General features: G+C 54.1%; 1 protein-coding gene across 2 annotated transcripts in view; it reads right to left on the bottom strand.

Annotated features, from left to right (window-relative positions):
- PTPRN2 (protein tyrosine phosphatase receptor type N2) overlaps positions 1–24677 on the bottom strand; it is a 687992-nt gene that overhangs the window by 614364 nt on the left and 48951 nt on the right. For both annotated transcript variants that reach the window (XM_027101365.1, XM_027101366.1), the window contains exon 2: positions 3668–3718. In XM_027101365.1, the coding sequence (XP_026957166.1) occupies positions 3668–3718 (51 nt within the window). The remainder of the gene's footprint in view (positions 1–3667; positions 3719–24677) is intronic.

Raw genomic sequence — 24677 nt, 5'->3', positions numbered from 1 at the left:
AGTGGTCCTCTTCACACCCTTCTTCCTGGGATCCCCCCATCCACACCCGCCCCAAACTGTCCCTAGTTCCCTAAAAGATACCAGTGGTCCTCTTCACACCCTTCTTCCTGGTCATACAGGGAGGGGGAAATGCAGATACATAGATGGGCTTTCCCAGAAAATTACATCATATTATAACCACTGCTCTGCAACTTACTTTTTCTACTTACTATATAATGGACATTTTCCTGGTCAGAAAATAGACATTTTACACATTTTAAGTATCTTTGTAATATTCCATACCACAGATCCACCATAATTTATGAAACCATTACCATAAACCATTCCCACATCACTGGATTTACGGCTGTCATGCGTTTTTGCCACTATAAATACTGTTGGATGCCTTTGCTTTTATATGTGTGAATCTCAAGAATAAATCAAATTACCAGTGTATTTTTCGTTCGGTAAATATTGCCAGATTACCTTCTGAAAGAATGTCACCAAACATACTGACCATCTAAGTACGTCAGTGCCCATTTCCCTGTGTTCTCACCCGCACTGGATGTTATTCATCTTTTAAGTGTTGGCAATCTGATGGGTGTGGTTTATAATTATATTTCCTTAATTACTATTGAAGGTTAACATATTTTCACAATTTCCTCTTCTGTAAATTACTATATTCACATCTTCACCCACCTTCCTATGGAATTCTTTGCCTTTTTCTTATAATGTGTAAGAGTTCTTTGTAGTTAAGAATCCAAACACTTGGTCTGCCATGTTGCTAATGGTTTTCCCAATCTGTTTATCTTTTTTATAACTTTGGCAAACTATACACAATCTGTGCCATCTTAACCACTGTTAAGTGTACAGCTCAGTGGCATTAAGTACATCCACACGGCTATGCAGCATCACCACCATCCACCTTGAGAACTTTCTCATCCTCCCAAACTGAAGCTCTGCCCCCACTGAACACGAATCCCCACCCCCGCTCCCAGCCCCTGGTGCCCCCCACCCATTCTACTTCCTGTCTCTACTAATCTGCTCCTCTCAGGACCTCAAATGAGTGGAATCATTACTTAATTCATCCTTTTGTGACTGGTTTATTTCACTCAGCATCGTGCTCTCCAGGTTCACCCATGTTGTAACACGTGTCAGAACGTCCCTGCTTTTTCAGGCTGGATAACGTTCCCGTGTGTGGATGAGCTGCCTTTCGTCTATCCATTCACATCAGTGGACAGTTGGGCTGCTTCCTGGCTACTGTGAGTAACGTTGCTGTAAACCTGGAGGTACAAGTATCTGTTCTGAGTCCCTGTTTCCCTCTCTTTCGAGTATATGCCCAGAAGTGGAATTGCTGGGTCACACTGTAACTTCGTTTTCAATCGTCTCAGGAGCCACCACAGTATCTTCCACAGCAGCTGCACCATTTGACGTGCGCAGCAACAGTGCACAAGGGGCCCAATCTCCCCACATGCTTGACAACGCGTGTACTTTGCTGGGGTTTGTTTCTTTACAGTAGCCACCATACTAGGTGTGAGGCGGTGAGTCTATTTCTTTTGACTTTTCTTTATAAAGTATCTTATTCCATGCAAGCATTTTAATTGTGCTTAACAAGGCCTGTTGGGCTTTTTGAAAATATATATAAGGTTAGTAGGATCATATATTTCTACCTGTATCCCAAGAAAAGGGAGGGGAGAAGAGAGGAAGAGAGGGAGAGAGGGGGAGAGGGGGAGAGGGGGAGGGGGGAAGAGGGAGAGAGGGAGGGAGGGAGGGGGAGAGAGAGAGAGAGAAGAACCGAGTCTGACCGCAGAACGTTCTGGACTCCACACTGGCCCCCTGTGGTGTCCTGGCTGCCGGGCCACACTCTCTGGCCCACACCCACCTGCTGCCAGGGTGACTCGTGCAGTCGCTCGTGGGGAGCACAGGTCCAGGACAGCACCGCTTTGTGTCACTGCCTATCACCCCACGCTGCCATTTCACAGCTGGCTCTCAACTGTACTAGAGAACATATCAAACATTGCCTGTCTCCATAAATCAAGGCCTGTGTGTTTATACTTCCATTTAAATCGCTTTCCTTTTCCAAAGAACTCAAAGCTATTACGTTATATAATGTTAATGTAATTCCACGCCAGGGCGGCCAGCTGGGGTCAGGGAAGGAAAGCCTCCGAGGACAGCTGTGGCCTCCAGGCCTGATTTGTCAAGGACAAAGGGAGGGAACAGAGCTACAGCTTTCATCCTGCTGGGGCCACCCTGGCCTCCAATTAAATTAAACAGGCACACCTGTTTCCTTTATAATCAAACTTCACCAAGTCAGGGCAGAGGACATATTTTTTTAATAAAATTATTTTTAAAGCTGCCTCCAAATAAAAGCTTCAGGAGGTACCGTCGCAAGAAGCCACGGTGGGACCCAGAGAGAGGCCCGGCCGCGCGAGGTTGCACCCCGAGGCGCTCAGGCCGGACAGCCCTGCAGCGTCGCAAACCCGGACAGCTCTGGTCACAGAGGCCACACCCTAGCCCAGGCCACTGCTTGTCATGATTGAACAGCACCCCCCCACCCAAGCAAAGACACGAAACCGAACCATCCAGCCCGTCAGCAGTTCGTCCCCAGGGCATGCGAGCTGCCGGGACACAGGCACAAAGTTGTTCCCAGCCCTGAAATCCGCACTCTCCGACCCAGGACTTTCTCACCCCGGAATGCCTGGCGCACCTGGTATTTGACCTTCAGCCCCTCAACAGTGTCCCCCGTGGGCCTGGCAAAGACCAGTGAGCTCAGCGAAGGTCAGGCAAAGGCCCCTTCACCCCGAGGGCCTCACTGCACTGGACAGAAGGGTCCCAGGGCCGCACGGCCTCCCAAGTCGGGTCCACCCACAAGCCCCGCGTGGCGCAGAAAGCCGGGTGGAGCCAGAGCGCCTGTGTCCAGCCAGGCAGGGAAAAATCCACCCCAAACACACCCATAATCTAACGACGGGGACGGGCAGTGAGGGATAAGAAAGCCTGCCTCATGCTGGGCCACGATCGACGTGTGCAGTGCCCGGATCTGCTGCCAATCAAACAAGATGCTGGGTCTTCTTCTAAGGGGCAGCCCCTCTGAGCAAAGGCTCCAGAGCCCAGGCCTGGGAGGACACCCTGCTCTGACATTTTAGGTCCCCCATTTGTGGGCTACGAGCCCTACCGGAAAACACAAAGCACCAGACGTCTCCTCCTCCGCCTAATAAGAGAGGAAAAGAGGGGGCCGAAAGGATGAAGCTGCGGAAGAGGAGAGATGGGAAGAACTTGAGAGTCCCCAGATCAAGCAGCCCTACTCCGGAATTCTGGGTTCACGGAGCCTTAACTACTTTCACTGACACTAGTCTGGGCAGTCACCTGTAACTTTTAAATACAAACAAACAGCTTCCCACGAATCAGCTTAAAATACTGGGGTACAGGTACAGATAAAGATACGGACACACAAACACACGTTCACAGAAAGAACCTGTTCTACTTCCATTAATTTCCCATTTCCTCTCCTTTTAGTAGTGTCCAGAGAAGTTTCAGCTCCACGACGCTCTTCGGAAGAATCAAACAAACTCAGCCTCACCCAGAACCTTCGCTCCACACAGCGAAAAGCCACGCTTGGAGTCACAGTGGGCTGGTGGGACAGAGGCAAACCCACACCCTCAGCCATGTGTCCGGTGGCACCAGCACTTACCGTTCACGCAGGTCTCAGAGGGTGTGCACAGTCCATCCTCGAGTAAGCAGCCTGGGGAGGAAACACAAAGGAGAAAGGAGTCAGAGCCTCAAGACGAGCAATGCAGCCCTCGGGGCCATGGCATCTGCTGACTCCTGCGTCCCAGAGAAGCAGTGCAGACCTGCGCGGGCTCTGAGGGTTTGGCCTTTCTGAGATGCTGCTGCATCATCTGGAAGCCAGAACAACGTGCCCCTGGCTTGAGTCAGTGAGAGGGAATAAATGCAGGCGCAGCTTCTCCATCAGGAGGATGGTCACCGTCATCCTGTCCCTTCTGGCAACGAGGAGGGGCCGTGTGCCCGAGGGGACCTTCCCGTGAGCAGCAGAGGGGACGCCGGGTGCGGGCCCTTCAGGCAGACACCTCGTGGCGAGCTCCCCGTCACGGCCAGGCCAACAGGGCTCTGTGAGCAACATCGTTCGGGTAGCACCCCTGGGTCCCTCTCTCAAACGTCCTAACACCCGCTACGTGCACGCCCGAAATGGACAGGCAGCCTGCGTTTGTGGCCAACGAATGGGAAAGAGGAGGGAGAGAGGCACAGGCTCCATAAAGAGACCAGAACGTGAAGCGAGCGCGACGCCAGACAAGTTTACCCACAAGCGGGGGGCGGGGGAAGGGCCCAGAAGGCGGGCCTCCTGCTCTGCCTTCAAGTACATCTGCAACGCAGGGAAAGGACAAGAGCAAATCCATCCCCAGTGGGGCGACCCGGTCAGGCGAGGGTGTGAACAACGGGAGCAACAGTCAGAGTGGTCCTCGGGGCCCCCCTCAGGGTGCCCCAGGGCGGCGCCCCCTCTGCCGCTCACGGGAAGGTCCCCTCGGGCACACCTGCCCCAGCGGAGGGCCGTGAGCCAACGAGCGCCAGGTGTACCCTGAACACACCGCACCTTTCAGCGACGCAGAGAACACATTACTTTCAAAGCGTGATGCCTGCACTCCTGTTCCTCCAACTGACAAACTCCTATTTACCCACTGAAACCCAAGTCGATAGTGCCCCCTGGAAACTCCCTTGACTAGGCTGGCCAATTAGTTCTGTCCAGGCACCCGCTGTAGGACTCTCCACATTGTATTGTGATGTCAACTTAAAGGCATAACTTCTCTGACTATGAGATTCTCAAGGTGAGAAACCACATAAATTTATGTTTTTATCCTCTACCATTTCGTGAATGGCTACCCGTGTGTCTGGAGAACAGCAGGTGCTCAAGAGTAAACAGATGAGTGAAAGAGGATGACAAATAGAGGAATTAATCACAGGGGATTCACCCCCAGGGTCACTGTAAAGTTTCCAATCAGGGAACTGCTCTAAGATCCTACAGCCGAAGCACTCATTCCTTTAAACAGATACGGACTGAGGAAGGCCCAGAACCCAGATCCGCAGAGGATGCAAAATACGGTCCCAGAACCAAGGAAGAGAGTCTCACAGAGGATGGAACGGCCCAAATTCACGAGAAGAAGGAGTCTCACCCTGCCCTTGTGACAACTTTCAGAGCCGGAACTTACAGTCCCCTCGTTGCAGAGGAGAAGCCCTGAGAGGCAGGCCCAGGGTGCAGACCCGCGGCGAGCTGGACACTGCCCTGGGCCTCAGCTCGGAGCAGAGGTTCCATCCTCCTGAAACCTCATACCCTCGCGAGAAACAGCACTTCCTTTTTCAGTCTAGTTTCAACGCACACCTCTACCGCCTCCTTCACCGTGAACTGACCCCCGTGTTCAGCTCCCCTCTTCTCGCAGCTGCGCCCTCCTGTCCCACTCCCCCCTCCCTCCAGAGCCAGGCCGAGTGCGGGATAGGAGGAAAACACCCTAAGAGGGAAGCTGCGCGAATGCCCCCCCAAGACAGCCTGGCACAGGGAGACTTGGGGAGACTGAGTCCAGTCTGGTTCCCCCCAAAGCGGTGACCTCAAGGAGGTCACCTGGCCCCTCTGGTCTCAGCATCCCGATCACTGAAATCAGGGCCAGGTTAGCCAACCGCCAAGGCTCTGTTCATCCACCCAGAGGGAGACCCACTCGGCTGGGTGACCAGAAGCAACGGCCAAGGGCCTTGCGAGAAGCCCGGGGCTCGGGCCGCCTCTCCCACGGCCCAGGCCCTCGGGGGGAGGCTGCTCTCCATTACCGCCCAGGACGATCGCAGAAGACCTCAGAGGAAGACAGGACAGAGGGGCAAGGGCAGCCGCACGGCTCAGGCCAGAGACTCGCTCACAGTAAGAACTCTGTGCTTGTCACGTGGAAGCGGCAGGTGACACTGCTTGAAAAGGCATCAGGAAAATGCTTTATTCGCTCCCCGTCCTGCTCTAATCACGGCTAACAGTGAGATGCGATCTGAATGGGACGTGCATCACGATTCACTCTTGAATCCCAACCTGGGAACAACAGCGTGCTATCAGAGTGTCCACCTGGCTTGGTCTACCCCAGGGAGCCGGAGAAAATGCGTCAGAGAGACCGCCACCGGCAGCACGTCAAGTTATTTACGGCCAGAGCTGCAAATGCTGTGCACATCTCACCCAGCCAGGCAACATGCTAATTTGACTGCTAATTTACTTGTGTCGTTATTTGCACTAAAATTAAGAAAGACCATATTTCATTTTAAATATCAGCCATAAACCATCAAGAGAGAAAGAAAGAGACATCTGTCTGACGGCGCTTGGTTTGGACAGAGTCCCATCCCCAGGTCGGCGCTGCCCCCTCACCTTGGGCGGGCACCGCTCACGCTGCTGCCTCAGGTCAAGTGCATGGATGGTCTCGGGTCCAGATGCCGCTCTGAAGGCAAGAGTTCAATCCATGAAGAAAGCCACAGCCAGCCATCTACCCTGAATCTCCTGGGGCCCAGTGCTCAGACTAGAGCTCCTCACTTAAGGGTGTGCTGCACACTGTCCGTGAAGACAAGGAGCGCACGCACACGCACACACACGTGCGCACACACGCACACATACACAAACGCGCGTGCACGCACACACACACACACACACACTCCTGAGCTTTTTTAGTTCAAATTCTCCTTCCTCTTTACTCTGTCTGAACACTGAGAGGTGCAGTGTCACCACCTTGGTGCCTCTTTTTTCTCATCCTTTTCAGAATCAAAATGGATCCAGCTCTTCTGAGAGGAGCCAGGCTGGCTCTGCCTCTCATACCCCACCACACCCAAGAGGCATTCAGAAAGGGTTTTGTACTTTGTGGTGGAAACAGTTCATGTGAGCCGGACCCCACCGCCCTGTCGATCGGAGACTCACCCTCACCTGCCCCAACCTGTCCCTTCCACTCCTGGGGGTCCCCGCAGGTGGGACTCCGCTGCAGGGGCCAGAGGCCCCAGCCCCGCCAACTCCATCACCTCCATTCCAACCAGCCACAGTGGAGCCATTCACCCACCTGGGTCTGGTCTTCTCGCCTGACAAACCAGAATCAAAAGAACTCACTCCCCTCCCTCAGGGTTTCTGCAAAAGTTCTGAGACAGACATAAACATGCACTAACATAATACAGAGGTTTTGTGACTGAATAATGTAAGAAAAAGCCGAATGTAAAGTGAATTCTCTCACCAGAAATAAAATAGCTTCCCTCTCAGATGGACCACAAGAACAAGAGCGTGATTGTGGACCTTCTACAAGGTAAGAGGAAGACTCAGAAACCAAGAGTAGTCTCACCCAACGTTGCTAAAACTGAGAGCTGATAACGCTACGAAGCCAATGGTTTAGTATCACAGCCAAATAAAACTACAGCGAAATCCAGCGGCACAAGGACTGCATGGCACGCGTTAATGACAAGTATGTCATCCTTTTCCCAGTGGCAATTTTCCACAACATGTCTTCTCATACGTGGATTTTCCGTTACTTTGTCACTTGTCCCAAGTAAACAATACAACGTAGCGACCTTCCCGCTACCTTGTTCAGTTGTGCTCCTGAGCTTGTCAGTTGGACACTGTGACCTGTGCCTTCCATACACTGTGTCGAGTCCTAGATAACCCTGCAATGCACTGGTTCCCATGTTACAGATGAGGAAAACCAGGACCCAAAAAGGTGAGTAATATGTCCACAGCCAAAAGCCTGGTTTGTCCCTGCCCCAAAGATGCTCTTCCCCACTACTGCACGCTGTTCCGGGTAAGAGGGTGTGTGTTCACCAAGGTCACCTGAGCAGAGAGAGGCAGGGGTGCGGCCACCGGACTTTCACCTGATGGAGCGGCACGTCCAGACCTCCGCCTTCACCCCTCCACTCGGAGAGCCCCTGCAGCCGCACGCTCCTCCCCTACGGGGCTGGTCTGTTTTCCAGGCTTTGGTTTTGGCACTGACTTGTCATATACTCAGCGTGTTCTCCACTCACTTGGACCATTTCTCTTTTTCCGGGAGCTGCTTCTTGGCTCCACATGTCTAAGTAGCAGCAACCTAGAAGCTGTGTGTGTGGCCTTGGAACGCGAAGGTTCCTGCCTGAACCAAGCTGTGAGCCGCTGGACCCGAGTGGGAGCGTGCAGGCCCTCCCGGCGCAGTGCCTGCAGGCCAGGGGGCCCCTGCGGGTGTGGGTCCTGAGGGCCACCTCCCCGCGGCGAGTGCCAGGACAGCCGGGACGGCTCCGTGGCCCACGGGGTGCCCGCGCGCGCAGGTGGGTCCTCCGCCGGGCCCGCCCGGGAGCAGGGCCGGCGCGTGGCGAACCGAGCCCACCAGCCACTCCTCTGCTGCTAAAGGGAGCCGGGCGAGAGCTCTCGAGGCCTCCAGCTCCCACACGTGAGGCGTCCACACTCAGCCTGTGGCTCGCCCGATTCAGCCGTTCCCTTTACTGGGAAAAGTGGCGTCGGAACACAGGTGGCAGGGACAAGGCCTCTGGTAAAGCACGTACCGCCCTCATCCCGTGACCGTCCATCCCCGGGGCCCGACGTGTCTCGAGCGCCTGGCCGGCCCACTAGGCAGCAGGGGGTGCCCCTCCTGACGGGGCAGAGGTCCCGGGCAGGGGCGGCTGGTGGACCAGGTGGCGACAGGTCCCCTCTCCCACCACGACTGCCGAGCTCTCCAGCCGGGGGGCGCCACCCCTAAAAGAGCAGAGAAGCCCTGCCAGGGCAGGGGTGGGAGGCGCAGCCCGGCTCCCTCCCTGACGGCCGCAGGGGCGCACAGGCAGCTCTGAGTCCGGCACTAAGCGCACTTCACAGACGCCCGTCACGCCCGGCTGAAGGGAGCTGGCGTCTGACAGCAGGAACCGGGCAATACCAGAGGCAGGTGTCACCTGGCCCGTGGGGCCGGGCCGTCGCCCGCTTCTTCAGCAGCCTGCGCGCGGCTTCCTCAAGGCCCGCGGGCGGGAGCCTGCACGCACGCACTCACCCTCGCCCCTGAGCGGCTCTCCACGGGGCCCACGTTGAGGCTGGTACCCGGCGAAGCCCCGGAGCTGCCCCCATCGCCACACACACGGGGGACAGAGTGGTGCGAGCACGGAAGGCAGCCTCTCGGGACAGACACTCGAGCCCTCGTGGCCATGGCGTCTGCGAGGGCGTTTTACGCCACAGCCGTACCGGCTCTGGTACGGGAACACGGCGGACGTCACGACTTAAACATCTACGGCAAGGTCACGTGACAGAAACCCCGCCTTCCCCTGACTTCGGAGACACCCGGGCACGGTGGGCGCTGCTGCCGGCATGGCGTCGAGCCCGCTGCCCACAGCCCCGGCCCTCAGGCCCCCTGCTGCTCCCTGGCAGCAGCGTCGTGTCGGCCTGGCTCTGCTGGGCCTCAGGAAGCGCAGCCGGGCCGTGAGCCCCTGCACCCGGGGTACGTGACCGCTGCACCCACCGGCAGTGGCCGCCCCTTATCAACTTCTCATCGTCTCCCTCATGGAAAACACGAAGGGCTTGAAACCCTGAATTCTGGGGACCACATTATACCCTTTTCTAGCAACGAAGGCGTAAGAGTGAAAAGAGGTTCTCTTTAAAGCCGTCTTCATCTCTAATATCCCAAAGGGGAAGCAAAGGGCCTGCTCCGCTCGGTCTCCTCCGAGGTGAAGGGGTGGGTTCCCTGCACCCGGCACTGCTCTCCACGTCACCGCGCCCCAGGCACAGACCACACAAACGAGGCCCCCTGCGCCCACTGTGCTGTGCCTGGGTGCTTCCGTCGGCTCAAAGGCAAAAACGTGTCAGGGCAGGGTGTCCAGGCAGCAGCAGAAAACCACTTCCACATTAAAAATCCACTTCTCTTGGAACAAGACCCTGAAAAGCAAGCAAGAGATTAAAGGGCACCAGCCCAGGGGCTGCGCAATCCGAAACTGGCGCTTCCCTCCGGAGACAAGGGCAACAAGATCTCAGACCGAAGCCCTGATGGAGATTTCAAAGGGAGTGGGGAGGAAAAGGGGGAGAGGAAGCAGCGGGGCTGCCCGCCCCCCAGGACGCCCCAGAAGGAGAAGCAGCTCCCGTCACAGGCCCGTCCTCCCCCTGGAGAGAGGGGGGCGGGCATCGCCTCTGCTGTGTGCAGCCGTCCACCAGCACGTCTCTGTCCACAAAAGGGACGGTGCAGGGGCGGAGACAGGAACAAAGCCCTCCAGCCCGCGGCCCGGGGGCGGCAGCCCTCGTCCTCACGCCCTGCACGTTCCACCTTCACCTTCCCAGGTTGTTAGGTGTGGGCTCTGCCAGGGCCACACCTCCCACCCCAGGGCCACGCGAACCTCTCTCTGCGGCACACCTGGGCGGCTTGCTGCGCGGCGGGCAAAGCGCACCTGGTTCAGTAACATCAGCCCCGTGCATTCCCGCTCCAGCTGGACTAGGTGTATTCTGAGTGGCATTTTAACTGTCTCTTTGCTTTTTGTTCTCAGACAGGTTTTCTGAGATGCAATAATATTTTCCCCAAAAAGGGTATTTGCTGAATTATTCTTTTGGATTTAGAAAGCATTTCTAACCTTGTTTCCATAGATACAAAGTTAAAGAAAAGCTTTGAAAAAAATATTTAACAAGGAGCCTTGAATGTCAAATACTGAGGGTGCAAATACACACTGCATTAGGAGAAAGAAATGGAACCCCAGAGACCCCCCCGACTGGTGCAGTCATGAGCCAGGCCAAACACAGCAGCTCCCCGTGAAACAACAGCGTGGAAGTGAGAACAACTGACGGAGATCAGACAAAAGTAAGGCTGCGAGTGTGGTGCACGTGCGCTGCAGACCCAGCCTTCCGCGGCTGTGCTGGATGCATGGCCTAGGGACTGTCACAGTGCTGGGCTGCCTCGGGTCTCAGGTGAAAGAGCGAAAGGTTCGTTCAGTTTCTCAGCCATTCCTGATGCATGGGGCCCCTGGACAGTCACATAAAATCTCAGGACCCTCCTTAGGAAATCAATCTTATTCTGCCATCGTCACATGATAGAACACACAGTTCTCAAACTGTAGTGCCCATGAATCAACCGGGGTCCTGATAAAATGCCATGTGGATTCCTGAGGCCAGAGTGGATCCCAGGTTTCTGCATTTCCAACAAGAAGGGCACAACATGTAGAAATAATTTTAATTTAAAATTTTTAGGACTTCCCCGGTGGCTCAGTGGTTAAGAATCCGCCTGCCAATGCAAGGGACACGGGTTCGATCCCTGGTCCAGGAAGATCCCACATGCCGCGGAGCAACTAAGCCCATGCACCACAACTACTGAGCCTGCGCTCTAGAGCCCGCGAGCCACAACTACTGGGCCCACAAGCCACAACTACTGAGCCTGCGCTCTACAGCCCATGAGCCACAACTACTGAGCCCACGTGCCACAACTACTGAGCCTGCGCTCTAGAGCCCGAGAGCCACAACTACTGAGCCCACATGCCACAACTACTGAGCCTGCACTCTACAGCCCACGTGCCACAACTACTAAGCCCATGCACCTAGAGCCTGTGCTCCACAACAAGAGAAGCCATAGCAATAAGAAGCCCATGCACCGCAACAAAAAGTAGCCCCTGCTCACCGCAAATAGAGAAAACCTGCGCGCAGCAACGAAGACCCAACGCAGCCAAATAACTAACTAAATAAATAGCAGCATATCCCCTCCCAAAAACAAGTCAATAAACTGAAGGAGCATATTATTAACGACTGCATCACACAGTAAACCTAACAACTGAATGAGCATATTATTAACGACTGCATCACACAGTAAACCTAACAACTGAATGAGCATATTATTAGCGACTGCATCACAAAGTAAACCTAACAACTGAATGAGCATATTATTAACGACTGCATCACACAGTAAACTTAACAAGCTCTTTACGGCTCATCTTCTGGATCCAAACTCTGTACTTTCCCAAGCACCAAGTGACATGCCTTATTCAAATTATTTTGTATTATCTATGAAGGAAAAAAATCATACATCAACTAACATTTATGAGTATCTTAGGTTTCATTTTAAGATAGATGTATGTTTATATATATATATTTTAATCAGGATTAAAAGGCAAGAACTGCTCCTACGGCTTGATGTTTAGAATTCTCACACTACGAGCTCAAAAACATCAGAGGTCTTTTTCAGATAATTTTCTGGTTTTGTTTTTAAATGATGAGATAAGAAAGAACGTTTGCTATTTGTGAGCACCTGTCCACAAAAGAAGCATGGTGGTAAGTGTAGTCTTCGTGCCAAACATGAAATCCCAAATGAGACCACTGTCACTGCACATCCTTTTAACACTGACACCTGAAGTACTGGGGACACGGAGACACGCTACAGAGGATGGGGCTGAAGGGCTAGGAAGGGTGTCCGGGTGAATCTGAGCAGTAACTGTTTTTGTCCTCCTCTTTAACTTGTTGTATTTCAGCATCCTTGATCTCCTGCACCCTGCTGTCCATGGTAGGTCCAGACTACATAGCGGAACAGAGAAGAAAAATGACTGCAAACTGTGTCACAGTGATATGAATAAGCAGCGTCCAGTTGGCAACGGCACCCCGCAGGACACAGGCCACGGTACGTTAATACGCTTTATTCAGAAAGGGTTGGGGCCGCTACACTTGAAAAACGTGAGCTGACAAGGTTTCAGTCTACCTTCCCTGCTCTCGTCTATCCCCGTCTCCAGTGAGGCACGCAGTTCAGGGGTGAACAGAGACCAGGAGCGACAGGCCACCTGCAGCGGTGGACACTCCTCTCCCTCGTTCCGCCTCTCCCCTCCCCTCACCAGAGCTGGAGCCCATCAAGCCACCCCGGGGGTCAGAGAGAGGAGCCCCAGGAGCTTCAGGGCACCCGGGGCACGCAAAGCACGGCCACACGCTTGTGCAGGTAAAGTGCTGTTGGGACACAGCCCACCCCCCTGCTTACACCTCATCTATGGCTGCTTCTCTCCTACAACAGCTGAGCTCAATACTTGTGACGGACACCACGGGCCTGAAAAGCCTCAATTAGTTTACAGAAAACTGAGCTGGCCCCAGTCCCTTAGAAGGAAAGCAGGTTGCTCATGGGACCAAAAGGAGGTTAGAAACTGGGCTTGAAAAAATAGGCGGGAACCAAGACAGGACACCTCCAGAACACAGCACAAGGGACGCAGCGCCCCCATGGGACTCTGCAGCAGCCAGGCCTTGCACACTCCTCAGGCGCCCCTCCTCGCCGCACGGCTCAGAGCTCGGGCACAGCAAGGCTGGCCTCGCCGACGGCAGGTGGCCTCACGGCCCCAGCACAGTTCACACAGGGGCAGCCACACGCCCCCAAACCTGGACTGCGCTGCCCAAGAGCATGTGGGCCTTTCCAGGATCCCAGGACACCACGGACTCCAAGTTCACCTCAGAACACAAGCTGGTTTTTTCCACATTCACTGCTGAGCCACCCAGCCTGGACCGTCCTGGACCATTCCCACCACTGACCTCTCGACCCCAGAACAGGACTCTGTCCTCATCCTCGTGGGAATTAACACTTGTCGTAGCCACAGCCTAAATCTTCTGGACTCTACCTGTGCAGCTGCAGCTTTTCTCCAGCCCCTCCCTCTGCGTCCTGTGCAGATTTAATAAACCGGTCCATCCTTCCCATCTATATCTAAGTCTTGGACAGGCAGGGTCAACTGAGGTCTGCACTGGGCCTGGGGCCACATCCAGGGCTGGCTAACCACCAACGTCGTTGGTAAAAGCTTGCAGCAAATGCCCCTACGAGCCTTCTTCCGCACTTGCCACAGCTGTTTGACCCTGCGGGGCAGGCCCGGGACTCTTCCTCCAGAGAAGGAAGCAGGACTGTGGTCAGTGTGCCATCCTGCCCCCCGCCCAGTAGGAGCTGTACGAACCTCACGGAGTCACCTCTGTGATTCAGTTCAAGGGCCCAACATCCAACCCATTTCCCCCTTCTATCAAGCAGAGTTAAAAGGTCAAGGTGACACAGAACCAAAGTTGAGTGCTGTTTCAAAACGCAGGACCAGAACTGCATGAGTGGGGAAATGAACTCTCAAGATTTCTTTTCCTTCTTTCTAGTCTCCACGGCCTCATTTACATCTATATTATGGGTTCTGCTGACAACACACTATAGGAAAAGGCAAACTGCCAGGCAGCACCCAGCAGGCATGGCTGAGCTCATGGGCAGAGTGCCGCGCAGAAAGTGCGATGAGCCCTGTCTTTGTCTGGTGCTGGCAGCTTGGCCTGAGGCCCTGGGTGGCCACACATGGCGAGAACTGACGGTGGCACGGAGCAGAGCTGCCTACAGGTTTGCACAGGAGAAGTGATGGGTGACGCGCCCACCTCCTTCTCCGTGCCTAGCTGTGAACTAGGGGCGTCTTAAATTGCAATTCCACCCAGCAAGCATCCATTCAAGGTCCCTTATGGGCCACACAGACAGACACAAGTGAAATACAGAGACCCGTCCCCAGAAGCCACTAAGGGAAGTGCATCCGCATACCTCACATCGGTGATGATGACCCACCAGTAACGTTTCAAGGCCTCCATCCCCAAAGTGTCAAGGGCATGCCAGAAAATGGGCCCTGTCCTGTGCACGCTAGGGAACATTCCTCTGGGCCTGGTTCTCAGAGGGGACACTGGATGTTCTCAATGTGATGACTCTGTATCTTAGCTTCTCCCTCTGGGGTCTCCCACAGCCCCCATGACACAGAATAACTCGGATGTCCCCGGTGCGCTGACGAAAGTTTGCTTCACTTACGCAACCCAGAGCAGGTGCTCAGTAGAGAGGAACTAAAAGCTCTGCTGCATTTATTCAGTAATAAATGAGTGATTTCCCCAACTCTCACCCTGTGAGAGCCTCACGCCCTCAAAGTCCCCCCCTTCTCATTCTCACACATTCAGAATAAGGCTATTTTATGTTTTCCAAGATTTCATTACAAAAAGAAAATTCTACCCTTCTTCGTATCCACTGTAACTCCCCCGTCTATTCTAGCCCAGGCTCTTTCTTTCCTATTGTAACAGTAAAGCAGTTCAGAGACATCAGAAATTCTCCCATTTGATGAAAAACACTGGAATTCCATGTCGAAGAAGCAACCACGTTCTTACAAAAATGAGGAGAAGGAACAGAAGGAGAAAGACAATCACGAGCAGATCAGATGGGATGCGAAAAGCCACCAGAAAGGACACAAAGAACACGCTGACAGAATGAGACTGGATTCTTTTCAGAGACGATTAACGAATGAGAAAGTGACGGGTCCTCGTTGCTGTGCACGGGGCAGCAGGAGCCATGAGAACCAAGGCACTTTGCTGTCTTACGACCCCTCCCACAGCAAGCCTTACTCTCTCGCACATGTGAGACCGTATGTAGTTTGCAGCATAACATGTACCATGGATGCACGATTTTCAATTTGTTTTTCTCAGGTCGAAAGGTTGAAAGCAGGTGCCTAGGACTTGGGGACAGCAGAAAATGCCAGGTTAATTTTCCTTCTGATGTCTGTGACTGCAGAACCTCCTCTCCTCCCTCCCTCCCCTCTCCACGTTTTCTCTTCATTTCCCCCTGACCTCAAAAAACAAAGAGGCGGTGGAGCGAGCTGATGTGTCAGGACTGGCAATAGCATCTCAAGGTCCGTTTCCAGGATTAGCATCCCCAGCCTCATCCTGTCCCAGGGCCCACAGAGAGCAGCATGGTTTTGTGATTCCACTTAAGTGACTGGACAAAGGCCACGCGCTGAGATATGAACGTGGAGGTTACATCAATTTACGTGGAATTCAGAAGGTTAGAGAACCCATAAACCACAGAATGATCTGTTCCTCCAACTCTTCTAAACCGTGCACGTCTCGTACCCACGTGAAAGACCATACAAACAGGGTGCTGCCCTTTCCCCTGAACATACCTCAACAGACATCCACGACCTTGCTGAAGAAAAAGGAAAACTTCCACAGGCAAGTCTCGCCGCACAGCCTTGCCCCACAGATAACACGCAGAGTCCCCACACGTTTCCCAAGCATCATGTCTCTGCAGCCCCATGGGATCAGCTCAAGCATGTGGGTGGGAGCCTGTTCACTGGGCCCCTGGGTAGAACAGGGTTGTTATCGCAGTATTTAAAAAGAAGTCACCCTTAAGTGAAAGAAGCCAGTCTGAAAATTCTGGAAAAGATAAAACTATAGAGAAGGGAAAAGATCAGTGGTGTCCAGGGGTCCCGGGAGGGAGGGCTGACCGGGTGCAGCGCAGAGCACTTTTTGGGCAGTGAAGCTTCTCCGTAATTGTGGACACATGACTCTACATGCCCGTTGAAGCCCACTGAACTTACAGCACAAAGATGAACCTAAATGTATGCAAATTTAACGAAAAATTAACAGTGAGGCAGGAGGACACCGGGATGGAATGAAGACTATGACAAAAGAATGTAACCGTGTTACAAATGTGAGAAACCACCACCTCTCAGGGGCTGTGGGAAAGATGCTGACCTAAGTAACTCTGGAAATGAGGAGAGCCTATAAAACTACTGGCAAAAGAGACTGTACATAAGCCCTGTATTCTAGTTGATAAAGTTTCACCGGGAGCACAGACTAGCAGTTCTCACACTGAAGTCCAACAATTAAGTAAATAGACTGCAGTTGGTGGGGGCCAGACCTCTCACTGTTGCAGCTGCAGACGACAGAAGCAAAGGCAGGAGACAGGAGGACCCCCGTGGTGATGAACTAGGGCTGGAGACACCGATAAGCGCCACTGTTTAGCCTGATACAGATACAGATGGTCACAGACAGAAATATTTATAAGTATGATTAGTGCACACACACGTGACTCCTCACTCTGTTAGCTAAGACGTCCACAAGCAATGACACCACAGTAGCAATGAGCACACCCAGTGCTCAGATCCTGGCTTCTAATCCCACTCACAAATAAAAGGCACTAAGATTCCCTAGAGAAATGGCTAATTCTAAGATTCGGGCAGGAAATACACCAGATGAGCCTAGAGCATCATGTAGCACCAGAAAGTAAGGAAGTGCTCGAGACAACAGCCATACAGATGGGAGTATTCACAGAGAGCCTACTGAAACAGCCCCTACTGACCAAAGCTGGAAATCGGAGCCAAAAAAATACAGTAGTAGTGGATTATTATCCAAAGTATAAAGGAAATTAGTGAATAACTAAACGAGGAAAAGAGACAAACCGCCTGTGCAGGAAAATTCCAAATAATGTGTGTAGATTTTCCTCCTCGAGGTGGGGAGCACAGCTCCCACTCCTTAGATGTGGGCTGTGCATAGCGACTTCCTTCCAAAGAGTACAGTGTGGAAAGGGGGAAAGAGTTCCTTCACAGGGACACACCTGGCAAACACACCTCAGCCAGGAGATCAAGGTCCACGTCAACAGGGAGAAGTCATCCTGACAGCGTGTGCCCCTTGACATAATGTAACGAGAACAGCATTCACCTCTGTGGTCTTCCTCCCAGAAACTCATAACCCCAGTGCAATCATGAGAAAAATATCAACAAAGCCAAACTGAGGGACAGTCTGCAAAATATCTGACCAGCACTCCTCAAGGGCAAGGTCACTAGAAACACGGGAAGTCTGAGGAAACGTCATGGCCAAGAGGAGCCTAAGGAGACACGAAGACTAACGTAACACGGTACCTGGATGGGCTCCTGGAGCAGAAAAAGGACATTGAGAAAAACTAAAGAAATCTGAATAAAGTGTGGAACATAGCTAATAGTAATATGTCAATATTGGTTCATTAATTATCACAAATATATGTACTAATGTGTTAGTAAGGAGAAACTGGGTGTAGGGTATATGGGATTCTCTGTCCTAGCATCACAGTTTTTTGTAAATCTTAAACTGTTCTTTTAAAAAGTTGTTTTTAAATAAATTTAAAATATATATATATATATATACACACACATACACATACACTTACACATATATAGTATGGCCACACAATGGAACATACGAAACCATCAAACGTTCTATAAGTTAATATTTCTTAGCATAATAATAGGCTGATGCTAAATGAAGTTCTGAAAAGCTGTGGCTGTAAATACAAAGGGTGTAGGAAGCAGCGCTGACATTTACACTGCTTCTACGTTGGGCAGTGGGAATATACCGCCATTTTATTTTCTTCTTTTTTGTGAATCTGTGTTTCTGAATGTTACTGCCTTTGTAGTACGAAATATTCTACAGGTTTTCAGTTACTGGATTTACAAAAAGTCATTGGATAAAAGAAGCTGAGGAAACGATCCTGATTTCTTCACAGTCTGAAAGTGGTTTTGACTGCTCACTCGCTCAGCCCATCACCCCAAGAAAACCAGAAGGTCTGGCTCATCTTTAAAATGCCCAGAACCCTGTGTCAACAAACCTTGAATTGAACAACGCAGATACTGAACAGAGAAGCTGTGACCACATCACCTTCCTGATGCTCCGCCTAAGACTGATTCCAAGAAGGGTTACTCGACAGGCCCTAACCTTTCCTTCTGTCCCCGAGGGTTTCCTTACCCCACCCCAGGAATGTCGGGGCTTCTGGGCTGAGCGCGCTTGAACACATACCAGTAAATGGGGAGGGCTCACACAGAGGACACACAGCTGGTGGGGACGAGCCTGGGATAACGGGTGGGCGCCAATCAGGGGGACCTTCGGGGCTGTGAGCCCCACGAGAGTGGCCTGGCAGAGTGCCGCTTAGCGCTGGTGAAGTAACTAAGCCCACGTGGCCCCAGAGGAGACGGTCTCAGCTGTGTCCAGCTGTGGGCGTCCCCGAGGGACATAACATACCGCCGCGCCCCAGGGCAAGGTGATGGCTCCCACTGACAGAAGAGTCGCCATTTCATCGGCAAGAGCTCACATGTGCGCAACAGCCACCCCTCCTCCCCCGTGCCCAGAGGGTGGTCAAGGCAACACAGGTGAGAACCAAACGCACTTTCCAAACACAGCAGCCATCGACACGCAAGCACACCGCCGACGCCTGGACACAGCAGCCACCAACATGCAAGCAGCTGTCTGCTTGAGTTTGCTTCTTCCTCACTTAAAGCTATTCAAAGATTTGGGAAATATTTATGAAAAGAAAATATTAGAGGACAGATCTGCCCTAATCTGTTTCATTAAAAAGAAAACAGGAACAGTTTCTGTGGAATTTCAAGGTCAAAAGATATTTCCCTCTGAAACTTTACCTTTCAAAGTTCATACAATATTTTTTAAAAGGAAAATAGGGACAGAAAACATCACAAATGTGACCACATGGCTGACCAGAACGACGACCACCTACCCGCCTAAGTCATGCTGGCGCGTGTCTGGTTTGGGGACCCAGCCGGGCCTGCCCTCTCTCACCACAAAAGCCTCTGGGGAGACAGTGAGAGGAAAAGCACCCGAAGGAAAGGAAACCATCCACCGGTGTCACTTCAGTTTATACCCGCAGTACCGCTTCTTGCCCGGATAACTTTCACCCAACGTTAAAAACGTCGCCAGCACTGCAGATGCTCAGGAAGAGTGCGAGCAGCAGCGAGAGTCCGAGGCAGGGGCGGGAGGGCGCGCGGAAGGCTGGGGGGGGGGGGGGGCGGGGGGCCGGGGGGGGGGGGGGGGGGGGGGGGGCGCGGAGGGCGGGCGGCTCCAGCGCGAGAGCGGTCCTTGGCGCCTGTGGATGTTCTCCCTCCCACGTATTTAACTGTTAAATAACAGCGTCTTGACACGAGGAAGAACCTCCTCCCACTCAGTTCACCAGCCGCGTCCTCGGCGCCCACGGCCTCCGACGGCTTTTCCATCACCGCCTCCTCCGCCTGGTGACCGACACGCTGCCTTGCCGTCCGCGCGCGGGTCTTCCTGCTTCTCCGCCAGCCCTCATCGCCCTCCCGCTGCGCCTTCTCCACACACCCCCGACACATCCGCGTCTACCAGGCTTCTACTGTCGGCCCCGCCTTCTCACATTTTACACTCCTCCCCGGGCCCCTCCACGTGGACGGCCTTCATCAGTCATGAGTCCTAAACACATTCCCAAACTCTTCCAAGAGCTCCAGAGGCAGAATCGCGCTTCTCTGGACACCGTCACCTCCGCGGCACGAGCACCTCTTCCTGAGTGGCCCCACGCCGGACTCCTCTTCCGCTGCCCGTCTCACTCAGCCCGCGCCCACGTCGGCTACATCTCCTGAAAGCCCCTCTTCCGCCTCCTCCTCTCCCGTCCATCCCCCCAGCCTCTGCCTCAACAGCCTACTAACTAGTCCCTCTGCTTTAAGCCACTGCCCTGCTAGCTCTTCTCTCTGCGACTGGAAACCGTCTGCGACACCAAATGAACTGCGTCCAGTGAAGAGAACCCTCCAGTGATGGGCCTTATAAAAAGCCACCGGGCCCCTTCGGCGGGCCTGTTGTCACCACCCACTCCCACCTCCCTCACAGCCCCACTGCCTGCAGCTCTGGGCAGCCGCATCCTCCATGCTTTTGCTCATGCTATTCCGGGGACCTGGAATGCCCTTCTTGCCACCGGCCCCTTCAGACCTCGGATCACTGACCCTCTCCCTGCCCGCTTGGCCCCTGGGCCCCTTATGGGTTTAGAAAGGAAAGAGGAAAAGGAATGTCAGACACGCAGACCGAACTTCCTCCAGCCCAAGCCCCGCTTCTCTGCAGCTGCTGGGAGTCGGCCTCCCCGCCAGCCCAGGGTGTCTGTTCTCCGGAAGCGACACTACCTGCTCTCCTGTCCCTCCTGAGAAGAGTCTCAGCTACAGGTCCTCAGGGACCTGAAGGCTGACAGCCGCAACGCTTAATTATTATTTAGCGTAATTCCGTGAATTACAGGATTTCAGAGATGCGTGTACCCGCGAGCACGGATTTCTCCAAGAGGCCCCCCGTGGAGGCAGGTCCGCCTTCCTCCCGCCCCCAGTCTCAGGCCAACGCTCTGCTGATCGCTCCCCCACAGCACGTCTCCTAAGCCCGAGGCCATGGCTCACGGAAGGCCTCCAGGGAGCCTCGCGGGGACACAGTGCCCCGAGAGCCACCCTGACACCGGGCCTCACATCAGGGCCCACGGCTCCATGGTGTGAAACCGGAGGCTCCTCGGGGCCTGGCAGCGGCGCCCACTCCTCACATGGCTCCCCACGCGGCCTGCAGGCCCCCAACCCAGGCCCTGCTCGGGACCCACTGCTCTGCAAAAGGCACAGACACGGCCCTCCTGGTGCCAGGCTTCCACGGGTTTCTGGGGAAGCAAGCGTGTCCTTGAGTCCCTGAGGGGGTCACAACTTCTGGAAACTTCTGAGCAGGGCCCCAGACAGACACAGGCGCAGAGACGTGACTTCCTGCAACAGCAGTTGCATGCCTGCCAGCACCAGGGGCGCAGGCTCTGCTAGGGGGAAAGGGGTTCCCGGACGGCGCGGCCTCCCTCCTCCACTACGCCCCAGGGGACATAGCTGACCAGATGCAGAGTCCCCGAGAGCCCAGAGGGGCTTTCCCACGCGACGCCCCAGAGGTGATCCGGCAAGACTCGCGTTCCTGAAAGCCACCGCCGACATGGGAGAAAGTGTCTCCCCTCCTGCCGCTGCTGAGAGGCCTGTGAACCCACCTGGCTCTGGCCTCGCCCTTCCTCTGTCTTCTGCTTCTCCACTTCTGTGGGCCTCACCAGGGCTCGGAAAACTGACTCTGTCCTCCTGCATTCCTGACCTCGTTTCCTATGTGTGGGTGCGATAGGCTGAGCTGTGTCCCCCTACATTTGTATGTTGAAGTCCTGACCCCAGGACCTCCGGATGTGACTGCATTTGGAGATGCGGGTCTTTAAAGAGGTCATTAAGTTAAAACCATGGGTCATGAGTGGGCCCTGATCCAATATGACTGGTGTCCTTATAAGAAAAGGAGGTCAGGACACAGACACACACAGGGTGACCACGTGAGGACACAGGGAGAAGACATCCAACTGCACACCAAGGAGAGAGGCCTCAGAGAAACCAGCCCTGCCCACACCTTGATCTGCCCACCAGGCAAACAGAAACGAAGTGGAAATGCCCAGGAGGAGCCCAGCAGGAGCTCCCCTCAGATAACCCACAGGCGGATGACTGAGAGGTGCCGCTGGGACGGAGGTGCATGTTCACAGCACCGCACGTGGATGTGACTGCAAATTCGCTTCTCCTGAAGGGGCTACAGTCCTTTGGAACAACCTGAGTTCTCTACGTCAGGGATTTTGTGTGTTTTGGTTGAAAGAATCAGATGGGAGAAGGGGGCAGTGGGAAGCTGCATAGCAGGCAGCTCTGACGAACATGAGGAGATGCAAACGTGGGAGGGGGCCTCTCACCCCTGAAGACTCTCCCTCACTCTTACACCACTCGGAGTCTCCATGGGGGTCCCGACCATTTGGCAAAAGGGGGCCAGGGGGCAGGTAAGGAATTGAGCAGAAACACGGAATGAGCCCCTGTCATTCCCCCACCCCCTTCACACACGCACACACACGCAAGCACACCCCTCAGGGTTTCTGCTGCGGCCACGACAGAAACAGAGAACACAAAGAGATACTGAGATTCACTCTTAGGACAGACTGTCCCCTACAAAGAAGGAGAGTTAAGTCAGATATTTGGAGCTCAGAACTAGTGATCTGGTGGCCTGGCCAGCCCACGAAACCTGTTTAATCCAAAATACACTTTAAATACTACATATCTGCAATAAAAAGCAATGGAAAACCAGCTCTTTGCAACAATAATTAAGCAAAAACAATTGAATTGAACCCCCAATAAATGTTTATTCATACTGAGTGCTGATTCAAGAACCTGAGGTTCAGTGAGAACAGGCTGAGGACCAGGGCGGCGATTCGGGGGTTCTGCAGAGCCTTCCGGGCGAACTCAAGCCCCCGACGTGTGGCACATGACTCACTGCATCTTGTACTTCGCCTCTCGTCGTCTTACTCCTTTTCCTTGCAATGGGGTGAATCAATGGCGCTGTTCTCACACTTACTGGCTGTGAGGGCGCTGTGCAGCTCACAGTGTAAATGAGAAGGCGGGTAAGAGAAAGGGGTGCGAGCAGAGGGCGGGAGAGCGCTCCTAGGCTGACAGCGAGAGTCGGAAGAGAAAGGCGGGGACACAGCCACAGGGCGCGCGTGTGTGTGCGCGCGCGCGCGCTGAGTGTGAGTGCATGTGTGTGGGCAGGGTGTGTGTGCAGGTTTAAGCAAATGTATGGGAAAGCAGAGCCAGGGTTGGAATTACCCACCGTGAAGAGTTGGTAGCAAAGGAAAACGAACACTGCGCTCCTGACGTGCATTTTACACCAAAACCCCCATCTCTTCACCCTTTCTGAGGGCGGTGCAGCCCCTACATTCCCGACGCAGCCTCTGTTCACTCAGAACAGTGTGGGCGTTATGGTGGTAGCAGGTGATCGAGTGGGCAAGTCACCTCGAAACATAAGTGCATGTGTGCACGTGCGTGGGAGGGCATGTGTTGGGGGAGGGGAAATGCACAACCAACTTTACCTGCACACACAAGATATTTACAATCAAGTCTCTGTGGCTTAAGCACCACTGGTTCCTTGAGTGACACAAGCAGAACCCAGAAGTCAAAGAACTTGCAGTTGTTCTGTGTTCCAGTTGTTTTAATTTAAAAAGGAAAAAATAAAGGCAAAACCAATAAGGAACTTTAGAGTTGCAGACAGAGCTCATTTCTCTCTCATTTTTCCTCAAAGAAAAGTCAGTGTTGCCGCCAGGTGGAAGTCCGTCGATGGAATTCACATGAACTCTAGTTGCCACCAAAAGGCCAACAACAAACTAAAAGACACATCAAAAACAAGACTGTGGGAGGACCTTCAAGATGGCGGAGGAGTGAGACGAGGAGATCCCCTTCCTCTCCACAGATACATCAGAAATACATCTACATGTGGAACAACGCCTACAGAACACCTACTGAACGCTGGCAGAAGACCTCAGACCTCCCAAAAGGCAAGAAACCCCCCCACGTACCTGGGTAGGGCAAAAGAAAAAAGAATAAACAGAGACAAAAGGATAGGGACGGACCTGCACCAGTGGGAGGGAGCCGTGAAGGAGGAAAGGTGTCCACACACTAGAAGCCCCTTCGCGGGCGGAGACAGCGGGTGGCGGAGGCGGGGAGCTTCACAGCCGCGGAGGAGAGCACAGCCACAGGGGTGCGGAGGGCAAAGCGGAGAGATTCCCGCACAGAGGATCGGTGCCGACCGGCACTCACCAGCCCGAGAGGCTCGTCTGCTCACCCGCCGCGGCCGGCGGGGCTGGGAGCTGAGGCTCGGGCTTCGGTCGGAGCGCAGGGAGGGGACTGGGGGTGGCGGCGTGAACACAGCCTGCAGGGGGTTAGTGCGCCACGGCTGGCCGGGAGGGAGTCCGGGGAAAAGTCTGGAGCTGCCGAAGAGGCAGGAGACTTTTTCTTCCCTCTGTGTTTCCTGGTGCGCGAGGAGAGGGGATTAAGAGCGCCGCTTAAAGGAGCTCCAGAGACGGGCGCGAGCCGCGGCTAACAGCGCGGACCCCAGAGACGGGCGGGAGACGCCAAGGCTGCTGCTGCCGCCACCAAGGGGCCTGTGTGCGAGCACAGGTCACTCTCCACACCCCTCTTCCGGAGCCTGTGCAGCCCGCCACTGCCAGGGTCCCGGGATCCAGGGACAACTTCCCCGCGACAACTCACCGCGCGCCTCAGGCTGCTGCAACGTCACGCCGGCCTCTGCCGCCGCAGGCCCGCCCCGCCCTCCATGCCCCCCCCCCCCCCCCCCCCCCCCCCCCCCCCCCCCCCCCCCCCCC

The sequence above is a fragment of the Aethalodelphis obliquidens genome, unplaced genomic scaffold, assembly GCF_003676395.1.
Source record: "Aethalodelphis obliquidens isolate GAN/ISIS:26980383/991018 unplaced genomic scaffold, ASM367639v1 scaffold5, whole genome shotgun sequence".
Taxonomy (NCBI): Eukaryota; Metazoa; Chordata; class Mammalia; order Artiodactyla; family Delphinidae; genus Aethalodelphis; species Aethalodelphis obliquidens.
Note: the sequence above shows the minus strand (reverse complement) of the source record. Positions and strands in the feature narration are given on the sequence as shown.